Below are 21,325 nucleotides of genomic sequence, written 5' to 3'. Positions count from 1 at the left end.
GCAGGGCCTGATAGAGCTTACATAAGTGAAGGAGGATTATGTAGTATATTCCGATTATTTGGTGCGGAAGCCTGTTTGTGGTCAGCCGAATACTAATTTCTAATATCTCACGCTTAGTCTCGGAAATGCGGATAAATCCTCAGAAAGCGGGACACTTTCTGTTGCACAGCAGAGTGTCAGCGGGACAGAGAGAGTTCTTCGCTAATGTGTAAAGCACAGATGTTAATTTCACACATTTCTTATAATTTCGACTGTTATGAGTGAGGAAATCGTGCAGCAATGGCTTTTCCATAACCCTGCCATTTAATCTGCAGCGTGTGACTGAAGCATTGTTACTGTACGACTGTGAGGAGGGCGGACATGTTCCATCTGTAGATGCACGTGTCCAGGGGATGCTGGGAAAAGTGGTCAGGGGTCATTCGCTCGTCCAATGAACAGATGAGTGGAGGGAGATGGGGGTCAGAGGTGACCCTCTTTTCTCTCTCCCTCTCCCTCGCTTCCTCTCCTTCCATTTGTCTGCCTCTCCTTTCTCCATATACGTGTGTATGTGTTTGTGCATGTGTGTGTGTGTTTGTTGTTGGCCCACAGCAGATCTATGTTATTGATTGACTCTTGTGGCTGCTGGGCTGCCCACTGAAGGAGGGGGCAGAGCTCTAATGAATTCCTGCACCTCATGCCCCTTGCGCCAACCCCTACACCCCCTCCTTAATTAACTTTGTGTGTGTTTGTGTGTGAGAGGGTTGGAGCGGGGGTGTGCGTGGATGCGTGCGTGTGTGTTTTGTGTGTGTCTTCTATGCTTCCTCCACAGCTCAACACCCCCGCTTTTACACTCCCCTGCCTTTTTTTTATTTATTTTTTATTCCTCTCTCTTTCTCTTTCCGTCCGTGCCTCCTCTCTTCTGTCTTCATTCCTCCTACTTTATCTCCTCTTTTTATATCTTCCTCTGCGTCTGTAAGAACTTGGATGGCCGCTGATTACTTCGTATGTATGTCACTCTTATCTGTCGCGCCCCATCTCCTTCCCCCCTCGTCCTCAATATCTCACTCGTATCTCTACACCTTTTAGGTGTAGAGATGCCTTGTATGTGCAACCGTGCATACAGAGCGCGTATCCATCCATCTGATCTGTGATCATTTATCTATACTGAGCATGAAAAATGACTGACACTGTGTGTGTGAGAGAGAGAAAGAGAGAGAGGGAAAGAGAGAGAGAGTGGTCAACATTGACCCAGTAGGCAGTGAAGAGGCTGTATACCCATCGGTATTCCAGACGTGGAGGCAAACTACTGTCTCTGTCACCTTGACTCCCCCTGCAGCAGATGAGCTCTGGGCTGCACAGGAAACACTTAGCACTACCTGACTGTAGTTAAAATGGACAATAGGGCTATTCTGTTCTCTAGGTCCCATTTTATTTTTCCACTATTTCTTCCTCCTCTGCTTCTCCACTCGTTTCTGTGCCCCCGCATCACCCCTGTTTCTGTCTTCACTTTGTTTATTCCCCATTAGCTTTAAGTGTGATTTCAGCTGTCACTGCATGGGCTTTGTGGAACGCTAGACTTATATATTAGGATGTCAGAGGGTTTCTGTCCAGAACAATCGCACATCATAACGCACACACGACTCACAAGTCTGCATTAGCACTCAAAAGTCGTGTGCGTGTGTTTGTTTTAGGTGTAGACGAGCCATTCTTTCAAAGTCTCTAAGCCTGTGATGCGCGTGATGTGTATTTTTGTCTAAGTCTTTGTTAGAGAAAGCAACCTGTCATCAGTTAAATGTCAATTAGGAGGCAATGAAAGTGTGTTTGTGTGTCCGTATTTGTGTGTGTGTGTTGAGCCGAGCTGTCGTCAGCAGTGTGGTCTGACAGTCTTGTAGATCTACAGTGGAACCTCCAGCGACATGTCTACTGCTGACAGCTTCTCTACACACTCTGCTTTCAACGACGCTGACGGCTAAACACACTCGCAGACACAACGCACACACACATACCACTTCTGTGTCTGCCTTTCTCTCTCTCTCCCTCTCTCTCTCTCACTGTCTCTTTATGATCTCCCTGTATTTTTGTTGACTGGTGATGATGAGGTATGTTAGGGAGTCGAGGAGAGAGAGAGATGATTCAGAGCGGTGACGTGTTGGTTGTTGCTACCGAAAACACAGGGTGTAAGTGATGACTCGGCTGAGAGGTTTGGAAGAATTGGTTTAATATGGTGTTTTTTTGTGCGTTTTCACTCAAACTGTTATCACTGTCGGGCGAAACCCTTAAATTGAAAAAGTGACAACTATTCAAATACAATGTTAGGGTTCTTTTTATTATCCCTTTTGAAAGCGTGTAAAAAAAACCCAAGAGTGGCAGGATTTTCAGCCCATACAGAACCATGTAATCCCTCTAATTAAGTTAAAACAATGCTGTGTGAAATGTTTGGAGGCATTGTCCCTTGCCACCTACTTGAATTTCTCTGCTTTAGTTTGGAAAAATCCTTTTCATGTCCATCAGTGATGGCTGCAGAAAGACAGCAAAGCCTCACTAGTGCTCTGTTACTTCATGTCTTTTCAGGGGCAGACGTGACCGAACCCAACAGCTCAGACAGCCGCGGCGAGCGCCTCGACTTCTTCCTCAAGCAGGAAGAGCCTCTGACCACAGAACCCAGCTACCTAGGTCCCAACGAATCGGAGGAGGCCGGGGGAGGAGGCGGCGGCGGAACCATCTCATCTGTAGCCAATCTGAAGGCGGCGCTGATGAGTAAGAACAGCCTGCTGTCTCTGCGGGCTGAGATGATGGGAGATGATAACCCCTTGCTGTTTGAGTACCTGCCCAAAGGAGGACACTCCCTGTCTTGTAAGTCACTATTTACTAACACTGAGCTCACACTGATTCTTACATACACACACACACACACACACACACACACACACACACACACACACACACACATGCACGCACACACACACACACGCACACACACATTCTTGTACTTCTATCTTTGTGAAGGCCCTCATTGGAACAGTGAATTCCCTTGCAAGGTTATAATAGTTTTGGATTTTTCATTAGTTTTAGTTTTAATTTTGTTGGGAATTTTGCTTTCAAATTCAGTTTCAGTTTTTTTCATTAGTTTTAGTTTTTAGAGTGAGTTTGCTAGTTTTAGTTTAGTTTTTATTAGTTTTAGTTTTTTGTAATGAGGTATTTGTTGGTTGGGAGATTAAAAGAGGTCACAGTGAAGTAAATGCCTTTATTTCCTTTGTCTGATCCAACTTCATTATGTATGAAAATAGTTGACAAATATAATAGTTATTTTTTTTGTCACCACACAATACAGTTTTGGTTAATTATCATTTTTTTTTTAAAACTCTCATTGTTATTTCAGTTAACAAAAATGTTTTTTCAATTCTAGTTTTCGTTATTTCTTTTAGTTTTCGTTAACTATAATAACCTTGCTCCCGAACAAAAAAAGCCTTTAAAGAAGTGAGGACCGGCCGAAATGTCCTCACTTTGCAAAAAATGTCCTCACTCTGTTGGTTAAAAATGTGTTCCAGTCCTCACTATGTAGGAAGTACAAGAACACACACATTCTTGTACTTCTATCTTTGTGAGGGTCCTCGTTGTAACAGTGAATTCCCTAGCAAGGTTATAATAGTTTTGGATTTTTCATCAGTTTAGTTTTAATTTTGTTGTGAATTTTTGTTTTCAAATTCAGTTAGTTTTTTTGATTAGTTTTAGTTTTTGTAATGGGGTATTTGTGGGTGGGAGATTAAAAGAGGTCACAGTAAATTTAGCCTTTATTTCTTTTGCCTTATCCATCTTCATTATGTGTGAAAAAAGTTGACAAAGACGAAAACGAAGGACATTTTCACTATAATTTTAGTTAGTTTTGTAACCACACGATACAGTTGCAGTTAGTTATCATTATCATGTAACCTTTAACCCTTAAATTAAATCTGAAATTTCAAAAAAGCCTTAAAAGAAGGCTGAAATGTCCTCACTTTGCAAAAATGTCTTCACTCTGTTGGTTAAAAACGTATTGTGGTCCTCACTATGTAGGAAGTACAAGAACACACACACTCACATACACACGCACACACACACACACACACACACACACACACATCCACATGCCTTATTATAACTTGGGTATACAAAAACTGTTTTGAATCTGGTGTTTTTGAGTACCTGTGAGAAATAAAACATACAAGCTTGACCGCTTTTGACATGAGTATCCTCTTCCTCTGAAGAGTATTTTCCCTCATCAGCCACTGTCTTTGGATAACTGTGTGTGCATGTGTGTGGTGTGTGGTGCCACTTGAGTGTGTAAAGAGTTTGTGTGGCAATGCCAGTGATGACTAGTCAGCAGTGACTCAGTGAGAGAACATTTTGCTGGGATCACTCTCGCTTTCGTGAGAAAAATTTGTTTGGTTTTTATGTGACAGTTTCTTTGTGCTTATCAGTGGGTCTATGGCTGCATTTCACAGCAGCAAAACAACACAACAGGACTGCAGCAACTGTTAAGATATTTCTTATTTACTATATTTCAGCTGATGAAACGATTGCTCTACTCAACGGGACAAAATTTGGCTTCCTGATAAATAAAACCACCTTCCAAAAAAGGAGTATTTTCTTAAATATCCTTAAAAATAACCAGTGAAACATAAAATTATGATAGAGAAATGTCAGACGAGGTTACAAAAAAACGTAGGAATTTAAATGGATAGTTTGGATTTATTATAGTTGGGTTGTAAGAAGCACTTATCCATCATTAGTGTATTATCTTCAGTATAGGAGATTTCAGTCAGCACACAGAAAAATGTATTTTAGTGACCTAAAAAAAAGGCAAACCTAAAAAAAAGAAAATATCAGTTTAGGTGTACAATACATTAAGACTTTATCTGCTTTACCTTGCAGCCCTGTTTAAGTTTACATGAGGGAAACTGAAGGTATTACCAATGCTGTCGTCAAAGCCACCAGACTCCATTGACAAAAAATAACTGTAATTGTACCTCTCAGCATACTGGAGTTGCTGAACTACCGCTGCCTTGGCTATTTAATGTAATTGTGTTATTGTGTGGCTTTGGTATGACTTTTTTAAAGGGCTGGTTTGAATTCACCAAAGTCACACAATAACACAATTAAATCAAACAATCGAGGCAGCTACAGGCAGCAACTCCCATTGTTCTGCAAGGTAAAATTCAGTTTTTTGTCAATGGAACCTGGCGGCGTTGTCGAAAGCTCTGTGTGTAAACCTAAACATGGTTGTCTGTCAGCAAGCTAAAGTAGTGAAAATGTTCTAAATATAGCATGCACTTCAACTAATATTATTTATTTTTTAGGGGGCTACAATAGGTTTTGCTGCTGCTCACATCCTCAGCGATGCATTGCTTGCTTTCCGTGTCAGTAATCCTGCCTGCTTCTTGCCAACCGCCGTGTAGATACTGACTAAGGATAAATACCTCATACAACCCGACTTTAGTAAATCAGAATGTCGTCTTTAAATGTCTTACACCTCGCCATATGAGTACCAAAATAACCCAGCTAAGATCTTGCCCTTAAAGCCTCTATTTACTTCAGAATAAACATTTTACTAACCACATCAATATTAGATCAATAATCATCCTTTTTCTTCCTTCAGTCAGTGTTTTTGCCTTCAGTGAGGGTGTTAAACTGTCAGCGTCTACATGTGTGTATCTCTGTGTGTGTGCCAGCGTGACTGTATATTTGCTTGAGTCCATGTCCGCGTGGGCACATTTGTGTGTGTGTGTACGTGCAACTCGTGTGTTTGTGTCTCTTTGCTTTTACTGGCTAGTAATTGGATCTTTTGTCCCGAGTTCTGTCTGTCTTTGTGAGCGAAAGAAAAGCAAAGGAAGGGTACAACTCGGAGCCGAGTCATGCCTTTTGAGTTGAGCCCCACTCACCTACAAAATAAAAGACAGGGCCAAGACTGAATAGAGCAAAACACACGTTTGCAGTTGCACATACGCGCTCGAGCTCGCGCACGCACGCACGTCACATCACATCACCCCTTTTGTGTAAGTGTTAAGTGTGTGGGATTGAGATGTTTCTGTTGGCTTAAAGAGGAGAATCAGATGCTGTCACAGCACAGATAGACAGCCTCACAAGCTCACAAGCTGCAGAAAGAAGAAGAAGAAGAGGCTTTATGATACACACACTTTACAGCTTCACTCAGACATTACTATATGAATAGGAGATTTGGAGAATTCAGAGAATGTTAATCATTTGCTCCCCGCATGGAGAAAAAACATGTTGACATGAGACTTATAGCTGTATTTCAGTTGTCACCAAAGAAACCTCAGGGAGGTTTTTGGTTAGCCAAACCTTATTTTGAATTCACTACACAATAGGGGTTGGGGAAATGGGCTTGTTGAGACGGCCAACAGCCTCCCCTCCCTCCCTGGGTCTGTCCCTGTGTCTAAATGAGGACAGAAAATAAACACTGTACCTCAGATTACTGGGCGGAGGAGAAGTCTGCCTGGTTTGACAGATCGCCGCTCCCTGCCTCTCTCCCTCCATTCAGCCCTCTTTCCCCCTCCTCCTGTTCTCCTCCCTGCTTCTCCTTCACCCCTGCTTAACATCCTTCCTGTCCTTTTTTTCCCTCCTGTACTCCCCCTCACGCTATCCCTCTCTCCCTCCCTCCCTCCGTCCCTCCATCCATTTCTCCTTCACCCCTCCTTAACACTCATCCCTCACACTCTCCCTCACTCCCTCCCCTTCTGACCGGCTCCTGCAGTTCCTCCTTATTTGTCTCTCTCTTGTCTCTTTCCCCCTCTTTTACTTCAGCTGTGGAGCATCAAAGTATGTTGGTTTCAAATCCTGGGAAAGTATTGATCTAGGCAGCGAGGAGGTAGAGCAAGGTCACCTGGCCCAATTCAAGAGAGACCACTGAATATCAGCAGAGGGCCTTGACACAGAGCTTCTGTCTCCCCCTCCCTCCCTCCCTCCCTCTCACTCCATCTCTCCTTCTCTTTTCTCTTTATAATTGACTGTTTAATAAAACATCTTTCTCCTAAAGATTCATACATCAGAAATCGGACCAAACTGAGAATCAGTGTCTTGAAGTTTAACCACTAAACACTTCTCTCTCTTCATATTTAGCAATTCAAACCAATCCGACCTTCACCTTGTTGACAGGGCTTGCGATTCAAATGCACAGCTCCTCTCTTTGCCGTCCTTTGCATGGGTCACGGACTACATCAGCCTAGCATGTGGAATGCCAAAATACAGTGGGGCCAGTCTGTATGCCAATCAGCCTTCTGAATCCAATTAAGATCATTGGGATTTGGCCCCGCTACCCCTTTTGTGCGTCAGACAATCAATGCCAGACAATGGATTTTGCCGGACCATCCCTGCGCACCTGTCCACATGTAACCGCATACTGGCTCTAAAGAACATCCAATTAACTATAGGGATCATACTGACATTATTGAACTTTTCTCTCCACTGCCTGCTCTCATCACTTCACATCTACTTTTGAAAATTGACTCGCCCTGTACAGCAGCTCCCAGTGGCTCCATATAGCTACTCTCCTGAGGTTTTATATGATTTTTGTTTATGATTGTGACACAAATCTTGTGCAAGAGACTTTTCAGATTGAACATTTGGATACTATATAACAACACCATCCCTCTGCCTCCCTTTTCCAATGCAAAGGGGAAAAGAAGGGTTAAAGTAAAGGCAGATATTGATGCAGGAGTAATAACTTTCAATGTGGTGGTGGGATTTTCCATTCAAGGTCACTTAGTCTACACTTTGAAGAAAAAACTTGTATTTTTCCAAAGATCTCTACTTGCAATGTCTTCAACTTGAATCCAAATGCAGGTTTGCTTTCCTTCATTATTAAAAGCAAACTAGGAGAGTAAAACTGTCTCTTGGTTAATACTAACAGGGCACCATTAAGTGCTTTTGTCATGGAGAACTGATCCTAACAGACTTACCAAGTTTTATTTGATTAGCTATTGGCAATTTGTCAGTCAGCTTAAGGTAATTGCCTCCCTAAAGCCTAAACAGACCTAATAGGTCTTGACCCCTCACTGTTGGAGGTGGAGGAGAAGATGTGTTTTAGTCCCTCTACCGTCATTCTGTGTTAAGTAAGTAATTCAGTTACTCTACATTAATGTGTTTTTCTTCTCCTTTCTTTTACTCGTGTCGTTGTGCAGTGAGTCAGCCTGCTGTTATTTGTATTCTTTACAGCTTGCCAGACACGACTGCAATATTAAACTCAGTGAGACAAGATTGCAAAAAATTACAGTCGTATGTTGGAATTCTTCAAGAGACTTGAACCGAGGCTGTTTATCCCAGTCGGCGTAGTTATTTCATGATTGTCCCTTCTTCTGAACTGCCAGAACACCATTTGTTAATGAGCTGCTCCCTCTCACCTGTAGCTCATCTCTTCACTCTCTGTCTCCATTTCTGCCTCCCTCTTAATGTTGTTCCTCCCGTCGCTGCCGGGGGTGGGGTGGGGGGGGAAGAGGAGATGGGGAGTGAAGCATTTGTGTGTGTTCTCAGTAAGTGGGAGTGAGGAGTGTCGGGCGCGGTAGTTTAACATTCCAGGAATCCGTCCACGGTCGAGCCTCATGGTTGTGTGATTCTGTCCGTTGTGCAGAGGAGGGCAATGAATGGCTAACCCACTGCATAACTCTGGAGACATTCCCCAAAACTGCCCACAGTCGCACATACTCGTATACGCACACTCACAACCCAGAACAACCTGCAACACATTTCACTTTGATTCATATGCATTATAAAATAAAGAGATGCACTCTGGGTAGCCGCTAATGGTGATATTAATGTAGCAGAAAAAGCTTTTGTGTGAATAGTTATATAGAGCTAAAGGCTCTGTGAGAAATTTGAAAATCTTCATCTGCCTTAACTTGTTGCCGGTAAACATCTTACATGGTCGATATAGTCGTCCTTTACCCTGCGTGTACAAAAAGTCTTCACTTGAGCTGCAAGATGGCTCCTTTCCAAAACAATCTCCCTCCACGCTACAGAGGATCCTCAAGCCCTCTCCATATATGCATCTTACTCGCTCACACAGCACATGCACACTCTCTCACAAAACACACACATGCTGCCATCCTCTGCGCACGCATGTGGGTGGAAGGAGAAGGAGAGCAGAGGAGCAAAAGAAACAGAAAGAGAAAGAGAGAAGAGAAGCCCTAACCCTTTCCCCTCGGCTGGTGGAAAGTGAAACTTCAGAGTTTTTCTTCCTCCCCCTCTCCATAGTGTTTGATAGTGTAGCACTGGCAGCCTCTGTCTGCCCCCCTGCCCACTCTCTCCCGTTGTGTTCTGGTGGCCAGCTGCTAGCAGAGTTGCAGTTGTACGTGAGTGGGTGGGTGAGACTCGTTTCCTGTGCTCCTCAGGGCTCCGCTCCAACAACTACTGCAGCACGCTCCGGCCAGGGGCCACGGGGGCCACTATTCATAACAAACAGGGGACTGGCTCCTCCACTCCTCCTCCTCCTCCTCCTCTTCCTCTTCTTCCTCCTCATCTTCCTCCATCACCACCACCACTACCGCCATCATCATCTTCATCCTCATCAGCATACTTCCCACCCACTCCACCCACGCCACTGCACCCCTCTGAGCCTCGGCCCCTGGAGGCCCCCGGTCTGCGGGCTGGGGCATCCCCGCTGCGCTCAGAAGGGTTGGACATGGAAGTGGAAGAGGCCCCCGAGGGCTCGGAGCCCTCCACCTTGCCTGAGGTAAGCACACAGAGCCTGGCTCAGCTCCAGGGGAGAGGCCGCTCCCTGGGTAGGGCTCCTCCACTCTGATAAAAGTTTGTTAGAGTGGAGATGAGCATCCAGGGGGCGGCTTCACCCTGTTTCTGCAAACACACTGAGGGGGGTTGAAGCGATGGAGAATAGAAAGTGACTTGTGGTGTAGTGGGGTTATGGGTCTTTATGAGGAGAAGTGGGGGTTAATGGGGTGATTTTTCATCACTGGAAAGTCTTTTCGACACAGCATCGCTCAACCCCTCTCTGTATCTCACTCTGTGTGGAATCTGGCACATTTCCTGCTACACTGTTTTCTTTTGTTTGTCTTTTTTTTCTCCCTGTATGCTTTATTTGCTTTCTCTTCCTTTCAGATTTCCAATTCTTTGCTCTTGTCTCCCTTTTTTCATATCATCTTTTTTAATATAGCAAGACCCAAATTCACCTCCAAGCTAAGAGTCTTTGCTCAGCATTAGCGGTAATGTAGTTTATAGTGGTTACATTAGAGATGACACATCTGGTCACAATAGCAGCGTGTGCTTAGAGATGGCAGATAACGGGCAAGGTAGTGAGATGAGACTGAGTAGAATCAATACAAGTAGACAATGAGAGGTTTGCTCTCGCAGCCCAGGAAATTGTTCTGTTCGGTGTGTGTGTGTGAGTGTGTGAGTGAGTGTGGGCGTGTGTGTGTGAGCATGGCGGTATGAGCATGTGTGGATGTGAGTTTTGTGCCAGTCTGTGTGTGTACGCTGTGTGTGCGGGTGAGCGTTTTAGGAGCAGCATTTGATTTCAGTGGACCTGCCTCCCAACAAGCCTCCCTATCTCTGCGGACAAGCCATCTGTTTGCCCAGTGCATGGTGTTCTGTTCTTAGAGAGGAAGAGGAGGAGGAGGAGGTGGGGGTGAAGGAATGGCAGGAGCATGGAGTAGATGAAGGAAGGATAGAGTTTAGATGGTATGTAGATGAAAGTATATTATACACCGATATTGGCCTTTTAAGGACACAATGGTAACAATATATATGTTGTTTATATGCACCGATATGCAAACTTTTTTAAGTAAAAGATGCTTGAGGTGATTTAGAAATGGTGTCAGCTATTTACTTTTTTAAAATCTTTATTTAATTTGTCAGCAGTTAAACTGAAAATACAGTACAGTGTTTATTTAGCTATTTACTTTATTTCTATTCATCTTTATTCTCTCAGTTTTGATTTTCAGAATTGGTTTACAGTGTAATTCATTATATGTTTAATGTCTAATTTTGTGTAATAATGTTAAAAACGACATGCATAGTCATATCGGTGCATTAACCTCATAGAAAAAGTCTAATTTTAATCCATCTTAGAAATTCAATATATCGACCACCACATCAGTAATCTTTAAATTTCCCCCTCTAAAAATTTGTATTGGTTTCGCTCTCAAAAATCCCATATCAGCTGAGCTCCAGATAAAATTATTAATACTGTAGATCAACCTAACTGCTCATTCTGTGTCTCGTAGGACGGCTCCAGCATCCAGGAACTGTCAGCTATTTACGAGACCTTTTCTGTGTTTGCTTGCTAATCTCTAACAATTTATCTTTGTCTTTAAATCATTCAGATCTGTCTATGTGTTTCTCTTCTTTCTTTCTTTTTGTAAATTTCTATTTCATGTCTTGTTTCTCTTTTTTCTCACATGTGTGAAAAAAGGTTGTCTTCACAGCTTGTCTCACCTGCCTGCCTCCTGCATGCCCAGACAACAATTAATACAGACTTTTTTTAAATGTATGTGTGTGTGACATAATGGGGTGTTTTGTGCTTACAGGAGGGTGTAAAAGACAAAGAAGACATGAAAGAGTACAGCATAGGTATGGGTTGAGCTTTAAAACTGAAGTATGTCATGTTGAGATAACTTAAAAAGAGAGTTTGTACCTTTTTATCTATTTTTCTCACTTTCACTCTCACTTTTCTTTTCGCTATCTCAGCCTTGGAAGGTGACCAGTCTCCTGTCGTGAGGGATCAGATGGGCGATGAGAGCTATGCTGGTGGCTTGACTGTGCCCGTGTCAGTGTCCGTGCCTGGCAGAGGAACCAAAGGGCTGATGATGCTGGGCGAAGAGGCTGGGTCAGGGAAAAGAGTCCTGCCAGAGCCCGGTGCCTGGCCCTCTCAGGGGTTCGCCTGCTCCCTGTGCAAACGGCTGTTCAGCAGCCTGGAGCATCTCAGGGAACACGAGTACCGTCACACCCTGTCTCTGATGGCCCTGTCCCTGGACTGGCCGAGCATGCAGGGTCCGCACCACCAACCCGCCCAACCCCGCCACCAGCCACAATCCCAGCCTCACCACTTCTACCAGTCTCTCTACCGCCCCGCGGTGGCCGAGCCGGCGCCGGCGCGCTACCTGTGCTCCCAGTGCCCCGCCAGCTTCACCCTCAAATCCAACGCGGACCGACACGAGAAGACCATCCACTTCAAGAAGAAGCTGATGCAGTGTGTGTACTGTCTGAAACATTTCAGAGACCGCACAGACCTGCACAGGCATCTGTCCTCTGTGCACTCCAAAGAGAGAGGGCACACCTGCCCTGCCTGTGCCAAGGCTTTTAGCACCCAGAAAAATCTGTCGACACATGTTAAAGTGTGCTGCCAGGTGGGGTCAGTGCCAGGAGCGATGCTGGGAGGCAGCACTGGGATGGAAATGTCTCAGGGCGGGGTTATGGATTCACTGTGGCAGCTTTCTCAAGAGATGAAAGTTGACAATCATGATCTCAGTATCAATGTGGAAAATTGAGACAGGCTGCAGGCTCATGCACACACTCATACCTATCAGCCAAAAATGCTCTGTGGCATCATTGCACTGAAAAGGGAAGAATTCCTTCATTTGTTGACATAATTAAAAATACCTAGGGACACCATTTTTTTTCTTTCTTTTTTTTTTACAACTTGTTAAATAGCACGGCACATTATTTTAAATTGACTGCTTACATGTTATCATGTAATTGCTATGCAAAGCTGATCTGCTTAAACAACTGACTGAAATAATAAGTAGAACTTTTTCTATCTTTAGCTTTGTTTAGTTTGAGTGTTCACTGATTAGAGCCATTAACAGGTGTTTTGCGGTGCCGGGTGGAGAGACGAGGGGGGCGTCTTTCTGCTTCCCCGACCTAAACCACTTGTCTGGCTCTCTGTCGCCAGTCACCAGTCTGACTAAACTCTTCTCTCCTTTTTAGGCAGAGAGATCTTTATCTTTGTGTCAACCCCTGCATTACGGGCACAAAGACACTCAGGCTTCACTGTGGCTAACAGCCCACACAACCACACCACCTGCAGGGAACTTTGTAGAATTGCATCATGAGAGCAGAATAAAGACTTTTAAATTGGATTATTTCTGTTGCCTGTAGTAGTGCACCTCAACAGAGATTTTAAAAAATAGCATAAAACTTAAAATAATATTGTTTTAAACACTGTGGTTGCTTTTCTCAACACTGGAACTCAAAGTAACTGTATCAAAAACCACAGTGGACATGTAGAAGCTTGTCTTCAGTCATCGCTCTGACATGAGAACCTGCAGCCCGTGCTGTCAGATCTGTGCAGATGGAGGGGATGTACCCAATGAGACAAAGCCAGCTAAAACAATACACTAGTAGCAGCTCTGACGGGGGGTTGGGTGGTGTCATTTTCTTTCTCTCTGTCCATCTCCTCTGTCCCAGATCTGTAAGTCTTCTAGTGGCTGGAGCTGGACAGTAATTGGTTCTTCACGGCTCCAGCCCCTTCTTAACCCTTGACCTCTTCATCTGAAGAGGAAGAGGGGACCAAGGGGCATCTGCCCCTTAAGCCAGATGAGTTTAGTGATGTCACTGCTGCAGACATAATGGTGTGGTTGTGAGACAAGTGGAGAAAAAGCAGGAGAGGAATAAGAGAGATTGTGGAGACAGTTAGGTGGAGGGTGTTGCAGAGCTGCAGGATATTGGAATCAGCATGAACACTGGCTTCAGAATCGTTGCTAATGTAAATTCACACCAATTTCTGCCAAATTTTTTCTCCTTTGAGTTTACAGCAGGCCTGCAACTATAAACCAAGATATTTTCCTGATACAGACCAGTTATATTGTGTGTACACCCATACTGTGCAGACTATACCCAACGGGAAGACATCCACCTGTGTTTCCCTCTAATATTCCACGGTCACGCCAACACAACGAACAGTAATTTCTATGTGCTCAGTTAAAGCAAAACCGGTGTCTACTGGGAACATACCCCTTTTTGCTGAACTCCCAAATGCCAAATCCTTTCTAATACAAAATCCCATCTCTCAGGTAGCACACTCTGTCCTTGCCAGCAGCTGAAACAGACTGGCAGGCTCGGAGAAGTCAGGAACTAATCAGGAACTCTGCAGAGCCAGCCATTCAGGACAAATGGCAAATACTGCACGGCTGTTATGTGGCTTTTTTTTTTCTTCCTTTTTCTTTTTTTTTAGTTTGAATATGTGTAAATATTGAAAGATATTTCATTCTAGAATATCCGATTTTCTCCTCGAACAAAAACCCATGTACTGTTAAAAAAAGATGTACTTTTCTAAACAGAATGCGATTCTGCTTGTAGTTTTTATGCTGTAATTAAACTGTGATGCAAAATGTTACAACCTCTTTGTCATTTTTATCTTTTATTTGTGTCGTGCGCATCATTCACACAATCGAAAATGTTCCTTTCTTTGTCTTTTTATTTCTTCTCTAAAAAAATGTGATGAAGATGTTCAGATCTGTTGTGCAGTTGATGTGTATTTGCATGTTTTTGTGCTGTTCGAGTGTTTAATCAGAGCAGAAGTCGATTTGCAGATGGAGGTAATTATACTGTATCACTTTAAAGCTTACAACCCTGAGCTGTGTGTTTGACCCCTTCTTTTATGTACAGGAGTTGTGCTGTGTTGTGCTTGTGTACTCATAAATCCAGTCCTGATCTCTCATGGTCACACACTGTATGCCTTGACTGCAAGTTTAACACACACCACTACACACACACATACAATTTATTTACTTGGACGCCCTTCACCTGGTTTAACTACCATTCAAGTCTAGACCTTGAGATAATTGGCTTACCAGCCCTTAACACAAGATTGGGACATGGTATTAACATTAGTTTTTATTTTAATTTCTCTGCTGGAGCCTCCCTTTGTATGTGTGTGTGTGTGTGTGATTTGATTTCCCAACCCACAGCCTTCTTGTCATTGTCTGTGTTTGTCTTTCTGTCTGTGTTTTGCTGTCCATAGCCGAGACCCTCTAGAGCAACTAAGGCAGACTGACTGTTGTGTGTCGTGTTTATAGTATCTCTTTGCCTTTATTGCTTTAGTATGGAGGAAGAGCTGTTGCCAGGGCAACTGTAGCTTTGACTAGGATTGGGGTGACCATGGGAATTGATGGTACATTTCTAGACCATGCTACTAATTAAATGTAATAACTGAAAAGTGACGTCTCGGTTTATTTAAAAGAGCTTCATTCAACACTAATCTTTTTTTTTTCCCCTGTCTTTTTTTCTCTCTCTCCCTCCTTCTGTCCCTACAGTGAATGACTTCACAGTGATCCGTAAAAAGTTCAAGTGCCCCTACTGCAGTTTCTCTGCTATGCACCAGTGCATCCTAAAGAGGCACATGCGGTCCCACACCGGCGAGAGGCCCTACCCCTGTGAAATCTGTGGCAAGAAGTTCACCAGAAGGGAGCACATGAAGCGGCACACGCTGGTGAGTGCAGCTCTGCAATCACCAATAGGGGGCAGTAAATCACACGATAACATGGGCGGCTGTGGCTCAGTCGGTAGAGCTTTCGTCCATAAGTTCGATCCCCGACCGTGCAACATGGTCTCACAGGAATCCGTGAAATAGCCACGGATTTGCTTAACTCAAAATCCGTGGAATAGCCACGGAATCACTCAAATTTCCGTGAAACTGACACGGATTTCGCTACAATGCAAGTTAATGACTGTCATATCCCGTCGCTATTCCAACATACAAAGTGATTATGTACATTCACTGAGTGAATATTTAGAAAATAAAACATATATTTCTCGCTAGAAATGTGATCAAAATCCATTTTTATGCAGAAACTAAGTCAAAATATTTATTTTTTTCACTAAAAATGAGAGAACTGTCCGCCATGTTTTTTGTTCTGACCACCGGGACCTTGAAAGTCACGTGACTTGGAACAAACCAATAGGAAAAAATATCCATGGAATAGCCACGGGATATGACTGTCATTAACTTGCATTGTAGCGAAATCCGTGGCTATTTCACGGATTCCTGTGAGACCAGGTTCGACCATGGCAGCCTACATGTCAAAGAATCCTAGAGCAAGATACTGAACCCCAAATCGCTCCGATGCTGCGTTCACCGGTGTGTGAATGAATTCCCAATGGTGGCAGGTGGCACCATTGTGCCCTGGTAGCCTCGGCCACCAGTATGAATGTGTGTGTGAACGGGTGAATGAGCGTAGTGTGTAGTGTAAAGCGCTTAGAATAAAAGCGCTATATAAGCAGTGGCGGTTCTAGACCAGGTTTACTGTGAGGGCCAAGAAGGGGCCAGTGTTTAATCAGAGGGGCACATTAACAGCAAAGATGATATTTAAGCATTCAAAAGCTTTATTTTAGCTTATTTAAAAATATAATTTAAGTACATTTGGAAAATACAAATACATTGATTGAAACAATGAGACTTACCAACAATAACAACTATTTTTGCACGACAATGACATTTCTAATTTTTGTGCACAATTACTTTTTTATTTTGAAAGTGCAGTACAGTGAGAATTATCTTTTTTTAAATGTATATACACAAGCTTTTGTTGCACAATTAAACTATTATACAATATACACATTCTGGGTTCCTTTTGTGTACAATAAGATATTGTTTGAACAAAAAATAGGGAAGAATTGTTCCGTCTCTCGTCTTTACAAATTGATCATTTTATTATTAATATGCCACAGCAGGGGCCAAGGGCTTCTTCACAGGGGGAGTGGCCCCTGTAGGCCCCTGTGTAGAACCCCCACTGTAAATAAGTGCACCCCATTGACCAACATTTTTTAAAAATCATTTGTTTCTGTACAACAGGTCCACAGCAAAGACAAGAAGTATGTGTGTAAAGTGTGCAGCCGAGTCTTCATGTCAGCAGCCAGCGTGGGAATCAAACACGGCTCGCGGCGCCACGGCGTCTGCGCCGACTGCTCCGGCCGAGGCATGGCCGCCCTGCTGGACCACAACGGGGAAGTGGGAGGAGACATCTCTCCGGAGGAGGAGCTGTACCCCGGCGACCGTTTCCACGACGACCAAGCGGAGTGCGACGGCGACGGCGAGGGGGAGGAGGAGATGATGGTGGAAGGAGACGGGGAGATGATGGGAGAAGGGGAGGAGGAAGGAGGGAAGTGGAAGGACTCGGGGATGACCGCCGAGGCACACGGAGCACTGGACAATGAGAAGGAGGAGAGCGACTCCTCGGCACAGGAGGGGGAGCAGCAGAACGGGAGCGAGAGGGACTTCGCCTGGATCTCCTAGAATCTGTCAGGCTCCCGTTAGCGGCTCTTCGACCAATCTCTGAAGATCTCCTGCGATCTCTCGGGCAGAATCCTCTGCTCTCTTTACCCATTCGTCCCACCGTGGGCAGGCCTTCCTTTGAATGGAAATGCTGTAGGGTGACGCGCGACAATGATCTAAAACCATTACGAGTCAAACGCACACACACACAAACACACACATACACACACACTTAGGCTATTCTCAACCTTGACTGCCATAGTAGAAGAAGAGTGGTCAGGAGATGGCTCGAGTGCAAGGCTTTTTCTGCTTACCTCCTTTACTTCTGATGCAGTGTTTTTGTGTTTCTTTTTCTTGAGGGTTCAGGCCAGAGTCCAGTAGTTTTCTACTCTGTCACAACAGGAATCAACGAGGACGCTGCCAAGGACATGGCCAATGCTAGACTGCAACTTTGTATGTTTGCCATCACAATCACCATGGAAACCAAGGATCACTGACAGAGTAGGGAAAAAGCCAGGAGGGGGTGGGTGGGGGGTGTCTTAGTCCCACCTCGGCTGTAATGTTTCTGGGGAAAGTGTCTCTCTATGAGTGAAGGGAGAGTCTAAATCTATTGCAAAGCTACGTGTGTCGGAGGACCGGGCAGCCCCATGGCACATTGTCAATGCAGAGTCCTACTGCCACAGACTTGCACTTTAATGACAACTGACTCCTATCGAAGCCCTGAACCCGTGGTTTACATTTTTGATCTGATCTTTACTTACCTAAACAACTCGGTGACCGCACCTACCTTTAAGGATATACTTTATGTCCTCTTGACTGTTATCACGATATAGAAATCACTGAATCTTTGTGCAGATTGCTGTTTATATAGCCTATGCCCTTTCAGTGGGGTCCTTAATCTTTCCTTCACTTAAGTTTACCACATGGTTTCTATCAATTCATTCCAACAAATACTGGAGATTTGACAAATGTACATAAGATTTTTTTTTTTTTTTTTAAATCTAAAAGGGGAGTGTGTGTGAGACAGAGAGAGATAGAGAGAGTGTATGTCAGAGTTTATACACAACGTGGACATCAGTTTGGGCTCCAGCATTGGATACACATGACCTACACTTTAACTCTTTCTGTCTCTCTCTCGCTGCCTTTGGTTGAGTTTCTCTCACAGTGGAGGTTGTGATAATAGGACCTGAGAGCCAAGTCTCTCACATCGAAGGAGGAGCTGCCTTTGTTTCGAAAACTGTCTTCTTTTTTCTTTTTTGTCTTTTTTTTCCAGTCATGTAATTCCAGTTTCTCAATACAGAATATGCAGCCTCTTTCCATGGTTTATCTTTCTTTTGGTGATATATTTTCTCTGGCTTTGTAAGGATAAAAGAAGAGGATCAAAATTGTGCTTGAAATTTCCGAGTTTGATATTCGTAGAGAGTGTAATATTAATTTGTTTTGTTTTACAGCTATTTATTGAAAAACCTGTTTGTGGATTTCCAATTTTTTTGAGGAGTCATTCCCTTTCTCTCTCTCTCTCTCTCTCTTTCTCTCTCTCTCTCTCTCTCTCTCTCTCTCTCTGTGTTGGGTGGAACAGGATGTTTGTATGCAAGAATGTTTGAGTGTCCAGTGTCCAAAAAAAAAGTCTATATTGATTTCTTAAGATTATTTCCATGTTTTCGGCGATGTTATTGACAATTCAAGTGAGGCAGATGACATGTCTTATTATTATGATTATCAGAACAATGATTATTGTTGTTGATGTTACTATTATTAATTATTATTAAGTGCTGGATGCTAAGCTTTATTGTGTGTTCTTTTTTTGATATTTTATATCTTGTATAAGAAAAAAGCTTTTATACTTTGCCTTGTTGTGGACAGCAAGCCATAAGGCTTTTATCAACCTTTTATTGTGCCAGTTTACGCTTTTTCTGTCGTATTTGCTTTTTTACCAAGGGGGAAAAACAACTTCACTGTCAAACTTCTCTGTTAGATATTGATTGAAACATATATTCAGCACACGCTTTTGCATCACTAATGTACACTAATTGATTAATATCGAACCAAAAACAATCTAGTACCTTGTATACATGAAGTGCTTTTGTTTCACAGTCTGTGTGTGCAGGTGCTTTTTTGGATTTATTGTCGTGGTTAACAGTTTTGTTGTTGGGTTGTTTTTATTTTTTGAACCTGTCACTATTTGTCACAGTTTGAAAAAGTGCACATGTTATGGTATTATTGTGAATATGAAGAAGGGCTGTGTGAAAGGACCGGCTAGCTTTTGAAGATCGCATCTTAAAACCAAGCTGATTATAATTTTATTTTTTCTAGTTTCTACTGTCTCACGCCTCGCATGACACACAATCAAGTAGAAATGCAGCATGCAGACAAAACGCTCCTCTCAGACAGTGTTGATGTACATGCTTTGTTTCTATCTCTGCCAGTGTTTTACTGGCTTGAATCATGAAAAAAAAAAAAAAAAAAAAGGGAAAGTGAGTGCTTCAGTAGTAACTCTGGGAAACACTTTGTTGCCTGTCTGCTACAGGTGCCATGGACTGCACTTCCCATTAACTCCCACTGAAAAACTCTCAATTTGATTTGTGATGCTTTCTTCATGTCTGGCAACTGTCTTTATTTTATTTGTATTATTTATTGTGTTCGACCCATTTATCAGACTTTTTGGGTAGAAAAAAAAGAAAGAAAGACAATGGGGTAGGATTTTAATGAATGTCAATGGTGGGTGTGGAAGGAGCCCGTGATCGGCGACAAATCTCTGTCCTGTGGTGCTGTTGTGGCCACTGAGAGACATCTGGATGTATGTGTGACTCCCCGGCCCTGCGCTCTTCTCACGACCTGTACTGTATGTCTTCTTCCTCATACTGGGTTGTACTTCAGGAAAACGTCTGCCATCAACCCCTCAATATGTGCCTCAATGACATTTCACCCGTGTGTTTGTGAGAGTGTCTGTTTCCGAGAGATGGATATGTGTTTGTGTCGACGGATAGAGATTACTAAGATGCGACTGATCGGATTAGAGGTGCAAAATGTTTGATAAAAACTTCAAAGAGACAAATCATGATGGGCGACTAGATTCTCCTTCCCACCGTGTGTTGATGACCTTCTGTGCCCTGATTCTGTGGTCTTAACTGCATGCCTGTGCTCATTTTGTCATACCAAAGCGACGTCTTCGGCATCTGCACACAACTGTCTCATTCCACACGATGCAAAACTGGAACTGTTTGCTCTATTGCAGATGAATATGGGTATTCTTAGACGTGTACAAATTGCAATCCTCATTTAGCCTGTATAGCTTGATTCACACGTGCAAATCATGAAGCCATAGATATGGGTATATCTATATTATACTATATTTCAAAATTGGCGCTTTTTACTTTAGATTTTGTTCTTCTACTAAGAGTGATGTGTGTATACCTTCATATATATGAATTTATATTACTATTATATATTATTTATTTTCTCTCAAGTTTCAGAGGGTCTTTGATTTGTAAAAGGTCGCACTTGAAGCTTGAGGTTTGTTTATTTTCATTGGGAATATTGTTCAATATGATACTGACTTTATATTGATGATTATCATAAACCTGTGTTTGTAACAAAATGTGTTAAATAATCAAAAAAACCTGTCCTGTTTTTACACCTGTTTCGTTTCGGGCAGATTGAAGTGCTCTTGTGCAGATATTTTTTCGGTTGATAGTACTGATCACAAAACATTTTTACAGCCAACCATGAGCCTCCTGTTTTGATGTTGGGGCTGGCCCAGCGGCCGTCCAAGCCTCTTTTTAACTTCATGTTTAGTGGAAGAATTAGCTTGACTATTATTTGCAAAAACCAATCAGTCTCAATAAATTTTGAAATTGCTGCTGTGAAGAAGTGACACATGTGTGCTGAGCCTTTTGTTTTCTTCTGCCTCTTGGGAGGTTGGTGATGTACCAGCTGCTGTCCACTAGGGGGCACAATAGACAAGTCAAAGAAAGTAGACACAAAGGAATTCATCCTGACTATTGATTTTACTTTTCCTTTCTTTGGAAGACTAGTCATTATATACATATCCTGCACTCATGTAAATATAAAATATCAATATTATTATCAATACTATTTATCAGCCCTCTGATTGTGGGGCTGGGATCG

The 21,325-nt window shown here is 43.1% G+C and overlaps 2 protein-coding genes across 5 annotated transcripts in view; both read left to right on the top strand.

Annotated features, from left to right (window-relative positions):
* zbtb46 (zinc finger and BTB domain containing 46) overlaps positions 1-21,071 on the top strand; it is a 74,193-nt gene extending 53,122 nt beyond the window's left edge. For all 4 annotated transcript variants that reach the window (XM_059332595.1, XM_059332594.1, XM_059332597.1 and 1 more), the window contains exons 4-6: positions 2,551-2,832; positions 15,240-15,415; positions 16,778-21,071. In XM_059332595.1, coding sequence (XP_059188578.1) covers positions 2,551-2,832; positions 15,240-15,415; positions 16,778-17,218 — 899 coding nt within the window. In that variant the 3' untranslated portion in view covers positions 17,219-21,071. The remainder of the gene's footprint in view (positions 1-2,550; positions 2,833-15,239; positions 15,416-16,777) is intronic.
* LOC131971258 (histone-lysine N-methyltransferase MECOM-like) lies at positions 9,117-14,323 on the top strand. Its single transcript, XM_059332598.1, has 3 exons — positions 9,117-9,703; positions 11,514-11,556; positions 11,674-14,323. Exons 1-3 carry the CDS (start codon positions 9,653-9,655, stop codon positions 12,471-12,473), a joined length of 894 nt encoding a protein of 297 aa, XP_059188581.1. The 5' UTR covers positions 9,117-9,652; the 3' UTR covers positions 12,474-14,323.
* Positions 21,072-21,325: the final 254 nt, after the last annotated feature.

Source organism: Centropristis striata, chromosome 5 (genome assembly GCF_030273125.1).
Source record: "Centropristis striata isolate RG_2023a ecotype Rhode Island chromosome 5, C.striata_1.0, whole genome shotgun sequence".
In the NCBI taxonomy this organism is placed as follows: Eukaryota; Metazoa; Chordata; class Actinopteri; order Perciformes; family Serranidae; genus Centropristis; species Centropristis striata.
This window is presented reverse-complemented; position numbering and strand designations above follow the sequence as displayed.